At 26.9% G+C, this 11,304-nt stretch overlaps 2 protein-coding genes across 3 annotated transcripts; one reads left to right on the top strand and one right to left on the bottom strand.

Moving 5' to 3' along the window:
* Window positions 1-117: 117 nt before the first annotated feature.
* Window positions 118-8,166, top strand: LOC105459677 (dynein heavy chain 1, axonemal-like; the record flags this gene model as incomplete). The annotated part of the gene is made up of 12 exons (XM_011705896.1): window positions 118-313; window positions 691-884; window positions 1,602-1,756; window positions 2,204-2,570; window positions 4,362-4,538; window positions 4,769-5,020; window positions 5,382-5,534; window positions 6,066-6,334; window positions 6,675-6,901; window positions 6,993-7,174; window positions 7,545-7,668; window positions 7,841-8,166. Coding segments are annotated over 12 exons (2,514 nt in total), but the record flags the coding sequence as incomplete, so codon positions are not given.
* A 278-nt stretch (window positions 8,167-8,444) lies between these two features.
* Window positions 8,445-10,758, bottom strand: LOC105459678 (cytochrome b-c1 complex subunit 8-like). 2 transcript variants are annotated; one of them, XM_011705897.1, is made up of 2 exons: window positions 10,454-10,758; window positions 8,445-8,693 (listed from the first exon to the last, which is right to left on the bottom strand). In XM_011705897.1, the coding sequence occupies exons 1-2, from the start codon at window positions 10,626-10,628 to the stop codon at window positions 8,599-8,601; spliced, it is 270 nt and encodes an 89-aa protein (XP_011704199.1). In that variant the 5' UTR covers window positions 10,629-10,758; the 3' UTR covers window positions 8,445-8,598. The 2 variants fall into 2 exon arrangements, with proteins under 2 accessions (XP_011704199.1, XP_011704200.1); XM_011705898.1 differs by having other exon boundaries at window positions 10,475-10,752.
* Between the last annotated feature and the right edge of the window lie 546 nt (window positions 10,759-11,304).

Consider the following 11,304-nt stretch of genomic DNA (forward strand, 5'->3'; position numbering starts at 1 on the left):
ATATATATATATACCTATATATAGTTGATTTAAAAAAGTAGAAAAAAGCTACTTAATAATATAATAGATTTTCCTTTTCTATAATTATACAAAATAGTAAAGTATGTTTTATTATAGATGAAAATGGAGACTGCTGAACTTACACAAGCAAACATTGATTTAACAAGATCATTATACATGCCAGTAGCAAACAGGGCACAAATATTGTTCTTTTGTATTGCCGATCTCCGGCATATCGATATTATGTATCAATATTCTCTGGAATGGTTCGTCATTATACTCAATAATAGCATATCAAATACTGAACAAAGCAGTAAGTAAAGCATTTTGTATTCTGATATCGTATACTGTTGTGTCATTGATTTAGCTCATCTAATGTATAACGTATATAAATTACGTAAATTTAACTTTTTTAAATTTACTAGTATAACAGTATTGTGTTTATTAAAAAGCTTATGCATAGAAAGCAGAAACATTTAAAATCAATATAGCATTTTTTAAGATTAAAATTAATCAACATTTACAAGTTATATCAATTTCAAACTTAAAAAAATGTGTTAATATTTATATTAGTATATTCAAAAATGCTACTATTAGTTCATAGTATTGGTATAAGTTAATAAAAATTATTAACTTATTAGTATAAGTTGCAGTTAATTTTGTAGATAATTTAGTAATTTAATTTTACAGATAATATTAATAAACGGATTGTGGACATTATCAAGAACTTCACGTTTGCTCTCTTCGCGAGTGTTTGTCGTAGTTTATTCGAAAAACACAAACTGCACTTTGCTTTTCTCGTCAGCGCACGTATTCTTTTGGACAATGGTACAATCGATCCGATGGAATGGCGACACTTTCTTACAACAACTACACCAATAGGGGTAAAACGTGAAATGAATTTATAATCGCGCATAATATCGAGAACTTATTTTATTTAAATTCTATTAAATTATTATACTCACTGTATTTTTTCTTTTAAAAATATAGAAATAAGAAAATTAAAAATATGACACTGTAATTACTTTCTTTTTGTTTAACAGAAATTTTATAAATAATTAATATAATGCATTAATATAATCCAACATATTAATTAACATATTGCAGTTATTTATGTGAAAGAAATTTACAATCTTTAAAATTAAGATAAATTTAAACTTAATGTATTATTCTATTTGCAATATATAGAGTAATGTTTAAACGTATAATCAAATATAAGATATAAAATAAAATTAGATTTATTTTAAGTCTCCATTTGAATTAAGAGGTTCTAAAAATGTAAAATACTTTTTGATCTATAAATGAAAATGAAATAACTATCTGTAAATACATATATAAATATAATTTAAAAATTGCATTTATTGTAATTTTGAATACCAAAATTTACATTTTTGTAATAATTTTAAAATACATTTTCGTCACCACACAAACACACACTAGTTGTTTTTAATCTTTTTTTCTGCAAGTTGCATAATATGTTTTCGCATACAGATACTTTTACATGCTCACTGTTAAAGAAGCATGAATGGGTGAAAAGATATTTATTATGTATCACATATCATCGCGCGCGATATATGTATATCCGAAGATTTCTCTCGTAGGAATTGCCAAATCCCGAATCAGAATGGATTACTCCGCGATGCTGGCAGGAAATTCAAGCTTTAAAACGGCTTCCAAAGTTCGACAAATTCATCACATCTTTCCAGCTATCGTTATCCCAATTTAAAAACATATTCGATACCCAGGAAGCACATTTGTAAGTGGATTAACTTTTTTCACGTTAAAGCTTGTAAAATTCAAAAGCCATTAAAATAATGATTATAATTATAATTGTAATTATAATTATAATAATTATTATATTGGCTTAATCAATAAAAAATAGTTATAGAAATTTCAGTTAATTTAATCTTTTTCTCCAGAAGAGTGGAAAGCAGATTGAATTAAATGTAATAATGTAAAATATAATTTAATAATAATATTAATAATTTATTCGAATAATGTATTTAATCATGTTTTAATTAATTATTAATAATTAATGAGTTTTATTCTTATTAAAAAAAAAATATTTTTTTATTAGAAGTTTTCAGAAGATAATTCGTATTCTAATTTAAATATTAAAAAATTTTCAAAGTTTCTCTTCCCGTTTCTCCATTTACAAGATTACTAAGTTTCTGCATTAAAGATAGAAATTTAAATCATTTAGAGCACCGTTTCCTCAGCCATGGGAGACAACACTCGACGATTTTGAAAAGTTACTGGTACTCAAGTGCTTACGGCCTGACAAACTCACCAATGCTATGCAAATGTATTTGACAAAATATCTGGGTGAACAATTCGTCGAACCTCAGACCACAGAATTATTAGCAATTTATGAGGAATCGTCAAACATCACGCCAATTGTCTTTATCTTATCGCCTGGTACTGATCCGGCCGCAGAATTATATAAGTTCGCTGACAAGTTAAAAATGGACGAGAAGTTGTACTCGATATCTCTTGGTCAGGGTCAGGAGCTCAAGGCACAAGTCATGCTGAGAGAATCAGCGGAGACGGGTTCTTGGCTCTTTTTTCAAGTTAGAAGCTATCTCTCTCTTTAATTAATTCTTTTTTAGACAAATAAATATAATATTTATATTATATTTAATATTTATTTATTTTTTATTTCTTAAATGTATTAAACGCAGCCAATCAACTAATTATGCAGAAGTAATAATTTAAAAAATTTCTGACAAATACTTTCTGGAAAATTAATATATTTTTTTATACATATAAATTTTATTTTTTTTAAATTCTCATTTCTATGAAAAGGATATAAAAATAACGGTAAATTGAGTTTTTTGCAAAACAATTTAAAATGTTTAAACGTTAAAATTAAATAAAACTGTATTCTGTTTTATATTGGTTGTTATATAATAGAAAAATTTTAAATTAAAATTGAATAATATTTATAAAAATTTAATATGTATAATAATTAAAAGCATATTGCACACATCTATATAGATGAAATAAATATGCTAAATAGTAAATACATTGATTAAAATATTCATGTAAATGCATAAAATAGAACACAGGAACTATTTAATTTCATATTATATCAATATACTACGAAAATGTTAAAATTATTATTTTAATCATTTATTTCGCAAGAATAAATATATTTTAGAAATATGAAACAAAATCATATTTGCGTTTTGCGTAATAGTCCCAAAAAATTAAACGCACTACATTTTTATACAAAAGACGGAAATTTAAATATTCTTATTTTTTGTACGTTTATAAGATCATATTTCTGTTTAGTACAAATTTTGTGTAAGCTTTTTTAGTGTTTATAAGAGCACTTTCTGTTTAGTAAGCATATTGATCAAAAAGAAAAATATCCGTTTCTTTTTTGATGATATGTAAAGCATAAAAGTTGGAGAAATGATTTATTTCGCTTCATAGAGGTGTCCTTATTGTAGTAATAAAAAGAAAGCGAAACAGAGTTAAATCTATATTTACCGAAATAGCTGACCTCGTTGTTACGTATTACAATACATGTAGAATAAATGCCACAAGTTGAGGTAACATTGGTGAATATTTAAAGCATTATTTATTCCCGGTTAACTCTTTGATTATTTAATACGCAGTCTTTTATGCAATATTTAAATAGTGTTGAGGCAATATATGTCATTTTTTAAATATTAAAACATTTTTAAATACCTTTCAAAAATGCACCTTTTTAATAAAATATAAAAAATGTTTTAAAAGTGCATAAATATTTACATATAATTAGTATCGTACTATATATAAATTTATTATACTGCAATATTATTAGATTATTAAAATGAAATTTGTTAAATAATTGTTAGACTGAAAAAAGATTTATGGGAAAAAATTACTGTTGCCGACAACATAATAAATGTGATAATTTTCGCTCATCTGTTCAAATTATAAGAACTAAAATATTTTGGAAGTGACTTATATACTTAACTGAACTCTCAGTCTCAATGTTATGACGTACAACTATATCATATAGTATACCTCTCAATCATACTATTTGTTGTGCAGACCACATTAGAGAGAGAACAATAATACTTCGGTTGAGGCAGCCACATGTATGAAGATATTCTAACCGAATGTTATTTATCCTAAGCATTACGGTTGTGAGAACCGTACTGATAAGCATACCTTAACAAATGTATGCCATTAATATAACTTAAATTCACATGCATTTTGCTTCCAAAACATTATAGAGAATACTGTTGTAACATCCACAGCAATTTTTTCCGTGTTAGAATATATTTGGCATATGTACATTTACTGCATAAAATGCGTACTAATTTGATATTTATATAGTTTATAATTAATGTTTTTTAATACTGCAGAATTGCCATTTGGCACCAAGTTGGATGCCAAAACTTGAATTTCTTATCGAAATGTTGCCAGAAAATACTCATCGAAACTTTCGGTTGTGGTTGACATCTGCACCATCGCCCGACTTTCCAATTAGTATTCTTCAAAATAGCAGTAAAATGACGATTGAATCACCGTGGGGTATAAAGGTACATCATACTATTTTAATATAGCCAATACAAATGTTTTAAATAAAATCATTTTGTCATTTTTACACTTTGTTAAACAATTTTTTACAAATGTTTGTAATATTTGGAAAAAAACATTTTTGTTATCAAATAACTCACGGTATCTCTATACGTAAATGATAAAGATAAATAAACATTTCTTTACATGTCATACATAATGTATCTCGTTTTGTTTTCCATTTTTAACATAGGCCAACATGTTACGTGCATATCTGACACAAGTCACAGAAATGTACGAGTTTCTGCAACCCGATCACCTGAAAGCTCTGTCATTCAAGCGGCTTATATTCTCACTTTGCATGTTTCACTCAATTCTGATCGAGAGACGGAAATTTGGTCCCCTCGGTTTCAATATATCCTACGATTTCACAAACGGGGATTTGGCTATATGCTTGTCGCAATTGTACATGTTTCTCATGGAATACGATACTTTGCCATTTAAGGTAAAATATTGATCATAAGCAAAGCAGATCTTAGCTTTAGCAAATATGCATTTCTATCATTTTTCTTTTAATTTTACAAAAACTTTGTGAAATTGATAGCACTTTTAGCAAGAATAGAAAGTTGTAATATTTTAATTATTCTCTCCTTCAAATATTAAGTCACATTTTTGGAAATTTTATTTTGACTTGAGTCGCGTTTCTTATATAATAATTTCTGAAGAAAATATCTCTCTAGATCTATAAAAATATAAAACTCAGAATATTTTTTAATTGTTAAATTTAGCGTTTTTCGAGATAAATTTATATATTAAATAAAATAATGAATATATTAATTCTTAAATAATTAATTTAATATAACAAGATTCTCATATATACCGCCGGGCATATTAATTATGGTGGACGAATAACAGATGATTGGGATCGCCGATGTGTTCTGACACTTCTCGAAGACTATTATAATGCTAAAGTTGTCTCCTCAGATTATCAATTTGATGAACAGGGGATTTATCATCAGGTATATATATTCAAATAAAACGATAAACATTTTCTAAAAGATATCTATGATTTGTAAATTGAAAAATTAAATTCTGTACAATGGCAGTTCCAAAAGTATTAAAGATATATTAAAGATCTGTTCAGCCTAAAATATGAAGAAATAAAAGATTATATATAAATTAAAAAAACTTAAGTTGTAATATTAATAATATAATAAAAACAGTTTTAAAAAGATAGAAAAAACGAATAAAAAATATATTCTTTTTCATTCTAAAAATTAGTAATTCTGGAGTTAGCAATTTTAATTTTAGTAAAAGCTATAGATATTTATTTATTTCTTTTACGCAACACATTTTTTGTAATTAATGTAAAAGCGTAAATTTTATGTGTTTTGCATGAACGTTAATTTGAAATATGTATACGAGATATTTTCAATAAATTTGTATCATTGCGTATATAGTTTCACAAATATAAAAATTAATACGCTTTTAATACGTTATTAATTACACTTTCATCTTTTTTACACCACATTACGTTTATGCATATGAAGTTACCGGCTGCAGCGTCATTCAACGATTATCTAGACTACATAAAAGGTTTCCCTTTAAACGTCGATCCGTCACTGTTTGGCATGCATTCAAACGCCGATATAAGCTATGCGCAAGCAGAAGCATATACTTGCCTCGCAACTTTATTAAACATGCAACCCAGAGAACTTGGCGTTGCAGCCGCAAGTGTCGAAGAGGTAACAAGTCAAATAACCAAGAATATGTTGGCTACAATACCCGGATCCTTTGATTTAATCGCAATGCAAGCGAGGTACTACTGGATATTACTTTATGTATGAGAAAGAAAAGATATATTTTCTACAAATTTTATTTTTTAATATATTCTTATTATCGCTACAATTTGTAAATTTCTAAAATAAAAAGTACCTTACAATTTTATATTTTTAAAATTTGATAAAAATATTTAGCTTTTAAAATGTGATATAATTAAATATAATTATTCCATAACATTAGTAATTTCTTAATCTAAAAGATGGAAAAATTTTTGCTTCTTATATATTTCATATTTTCGAAACAAGAATAACATTTACGAAAAAGTTAGATAAAGCCTCTATTAAGTCAGTAAAAGTGTAAACCAAATTGAATTTCAGGTACCCTTTACTTTACGAGGAATCCTTTAATACCGTGTTACTACAAGAGGCCAAACGATATAACGATTTACTCGAAATCATGCAATCAACGTTGCAAGATCTTTTAAAAGCTTTAAGTGGTTTGGTCGTCATGTCGGAACATCTCGAAATGATGGCTACCAATCTTTTTAACAATAAAATACCCGCGAATTGGCAAAGCAAAAGTTACCCTTCACTAAAACCTTTAGGTAGGAAGTCGTTCATAAATTTATCAATATGTAACATATTCCTTGTTTAATTCTCAAAGCCAATTGTTATAACAAATACTTTTTCGATTAGCCGGATGGTTTGCCGATTTAAAGGAAAGAATTGCATTTATAAGCAATTGGCGAGATCAAGGTATACCATCTGCATTTTGGCTCTCGGGCTTTTATTTCCCTCAAGCCTTTCTAACTGGCACGCTACAAAATTTCGCACGCAAACACATAGTATCCATTGACACAATCGATTTTAGCTACAAGGTACGCTTTCAGCCTTTAATTAAATTATTGATGGGTCAACGTGATTGACGCGTAACGTATAATAACTACAGGAAAATACATATGAAAAGAATTGATAGACATTGTTAGTTATCTGAGAGATTTGTTTGGCATAAATAATGACTGTAATTGAATAAAACCTTGATACGTTATAGATTCTAATTTACAGTAATTACCGATAAATATACTGCGTCTAAAATAAAGGTTATTTCTCAAATAGTAGATATAAATTAGCTCTCGTTAAATAATGTATTGTTTTGCAAAAGTTTGAAACTGCACAGTTTTGGTAGAATCACTAAATAAAGAATATATATATTTCGAGCAAAGTTATACGCAATGTTGCACGTCACAGGTTTTATCTTCGAAACCAACACAGAGACCGTCGAATGGCTGTGTCATTTACGGACTTTTTCTGGAGGGGTGCCGGTGGGACGGAAACTATCTCGTTGAGTCTTTACCAAAGGAATTATTCACCGGTTAAGTACTAATAATATTTCCAATACTCTAAAATTAATTTCACGCTAAATTATTAAAAGATTACTAAAATAATAAAATTTAAATAGCTATTGTTTCGTTAAGCAAATTACGAATTGTTTAATTACTTTGAATGCCATTTACATAACATGGTACTATTCACTTGCTGTCCAGACATGCCGCCGATTCTCCTGTTACCAGAAATTCATCACATAACTCCGCCTCACGGAGTTTACGTATGTCCTGTATACAAAACCATCGAGCGATCAGGAACTTTAAGTACAACCGGACATTCCACGAATTTTGTTCTCGCGACGGAAATTCCAATTAACAGGCCGCAATCACATTGGATTAAAAGAGGGGTGGCGTTAATATGTTCTTTGAACTATTAAAGTTTCTCTATCACTGTATACCAACGTTTCATAATTGATGATTGTTAAAGTTATAGTAACTTTATTTACATGCATTATTGACACTATAATATTATATTATAATAATTATTATGATATAATAATAATTCTATCAAATAAATTTTTTATTGTAAAACAGCATTTTTCAAACATGTTATTACTATATATTATTTAGAAGTATATTTCAAAAAAATGTTCCATTTATATTCCTTAAATGAGATAATTATAAATTTGTCGTACACATTATTACAATAATTATGATATCATAAAGATGTACGTAATTAAATGTACGAATCAATTTTTTATTTTGTTAATCTCTGATAAAATAAATTATATTTATTATCTATAAAAATATACACAACCAATAATTGCGCCTTAAGTAAAAAGATATTTTATTTCCGTTGTATCCTTTATTAAACTTTAGAAACTCCATTTAAAACAGACAACAATATCTAATGGAAATTTTATTCATAAAGCAAAAATTGCTTATCGAACTTAAAAATAGCGTAATCAATGCTTGCATTATTTGTCGTTCTCGTATAATTTAGGATCTTTGCGATTACATCGATCATATTCTGCATTCGACCACAGATATATGACTGCTGTCATTATAAAACCTAAAACGAAAAATATTAAGAACAATTATAAAAAGGAAAAAAAATATTAAATAAAATAGAAATTAAAAAAAAATTACGTTATATATAAACTGTCATTCGGAATAATGATAAAAAATTCATAAAAATAAAATTCTAGAAATATATGTCTTCAATAAATAATTTCCGTAGATGATAAGATTTTAAATTTTTCTTCTTGTAATTTTGTATAATTTGGTTTGTTCATATATCTTTCATATAATCTAAATTTCTATTTCCCAAAAATAAGAGTTTTAAAGATTATACCGAATTATTGAAACGACAAGAATTTCATTAATATGGCTTATGCATTATCACCACGAATGTTATACATGACATTTGGTTCTCGTTTATTTATAGAGATTAAATATACCTTTGAACGTTTATACAGCAATATTTTTTTATAGTACAATAAAATGCACATAAAGACAGAAATCGATTATGCTATCAATAATAGTGTAATATTATTTAACAATGTCTTGCGTCATTAAACAAATATACGTTTAATAACATATTACTATTTGCGAAGAGCAAAGATCAGTTTTTATTTCAGTTAAAAGATAAATAATATCAGCTTAAATAGAATTGATATTTTTAATACCGAAATAATTATGGATTTATAACATTACGAATTTATAAAAATAAGAATATGTACACTAATATAGAATTGTTATTGAAAATACCTCAATAATCAATCTTTTTTTATCTGAAAGAAAATTTTTATAAAATTAGAAAAATGTTACTAGAAACGTATTGTGAAATCTATTCGTATAATGCATGTAAGTGCATGTATGCAAAAAGAGTTGGTATCATTTTTCGTATTTTATTCAAATGACAAATGTTTCATTAAGTAAGATTTTTATTAAATCAAACTTTTTTCATAAATTTATGGTGCATCATTCACAATTATGAATAAACATGAGTTTATATATACTTATACACTGTTTATATATACATTATTATTATAGCACATTGTTTATACTTGTTTATATAAATTATTATTGTAACATCATGGTAATTTACTTCAAGTGCGTAGAAGCTCATCAAAGCCATGTACACAATTTCGATAACATGAAGCCTACTTATCTATTTTATACTTTTTATTTAACAGAGATTTGTGAATATTCGTGTGATCAAATATATGTATATTCAGAGAGGAAGATAGAAAGAATTATAGAAAAGTGCAGTAGGCAAGAAACGTATTTCACGGTTCAATACAATTATTTCATTTCGACGTAAAAAAATTGTAGTCACGTAAAACAAAGTTATTTTATAAAGTTAAAATATTTCGCTTCTCTGATTGAATTGAATCGTTATTCATGTCTTATGAAAAATTGCCAATTAATTCTAGACAAAGATTGTAATATTGAAAATCGATATTTAAAATCTGTATATATTTATAATTGTGGAAAAAATTTTAAGCGAAGGGGTACAATTAAAAAATCATCAAAAATTAGTTCAATGAATATATTATATGCTAATAATAAAACAAAATTTAGTTATCGAAAACTGCTTGATTATAAAAATAATGAAAAATGTCATATTTTGCCTATTTGTTTTTAGAAATTTGTTACTCGTGTACCTTTTACATTTAGATACTTTGATTAGAATCTTGTAATTAGGAAAAATATATCAGAAAGTAAATTCTATAATTAATGCAATTGTAAAAATTAATTGCATTAAAATATTTCTTTTTGCTTTACTATGTATACATGTAATTAAAAAAATAATAATAAGTGAAATACTTAGATCTTGATATAAAGCACCTGGAGCCGTTGTTGGAAGAGCTCGCATTGCTCTGTTCAGTAAATTGGGTATTCCGTGCGTTATCGATTTTGCCCAAGCTCGTTGCTCCAAAGGCGATAAACCGTAGTACACGATTCCACGAATTCGAACTAAATTGCCAAATTGCAAACCCATTTTGCACGAATTGGAAGAGAACAGATTAAGAAAGCTTATTTTTAACGTATCGCTGCTTTCTCTATGATATTTTTCGCAATTTATAAAAACAACGAAAAGAAGATAAAAACAATTGCGAATTTAACATGACGTAAAGCGCACTCTTATTTGAAAATTAAAACATCTCAATTATACGTATCAAATGATAAGAGCAATGACTATCGGTAAAGCTAACCGCGAGTGCGACGATATGGAAGAAAGCTCTTATGCCATAGGACGATGAAGCATTACGTACTAAATCCTGGATTTTCAGCAAAGGATCATGTACACCAGTACAAAACTGCACGCATTCATTTTAAGATAAAGATAAGCTATAACGAATTAAATTAAATTCCCACAAGATCAAACATTGTTTAATTGATTAATTGTATTGATCAATCCCAAAAAGTTAGATGTATCTATAATTTTAATTGAATAATTCTTTACGCAATTTTATCATCTTCTAATTAATTAAAAGCAGTTGATTGACTTGATTATAGTTAACACTAACTTGTATTTATAAACAAATTGATCATCATTTTTCAGTTATCCAATTTTTATATCTTTAAATACCTAAACAAGTAAACTTTCGCGTTGATTCTAGTCAGAAAATGGACAAATAAGATTAACATATGCTACTATATTTACTTGTAGAGAT

Source organism: Wasmannia auropunctata, unplaced genomic scaffold, assembly GCF_000956235.1.
Source record: "Wasmannia auropunctata unplaced genomic scaffold, wasmannia.A_1.0 LD334170.1, whole genome shotgun sequence".
NCBI classification, from domain to species: Eukaryota; Metazoa; Arthropoda; class Insecta; order Hymenoptera; family Formicidae; genus Wasmannia; species Wasmannia auropunctata.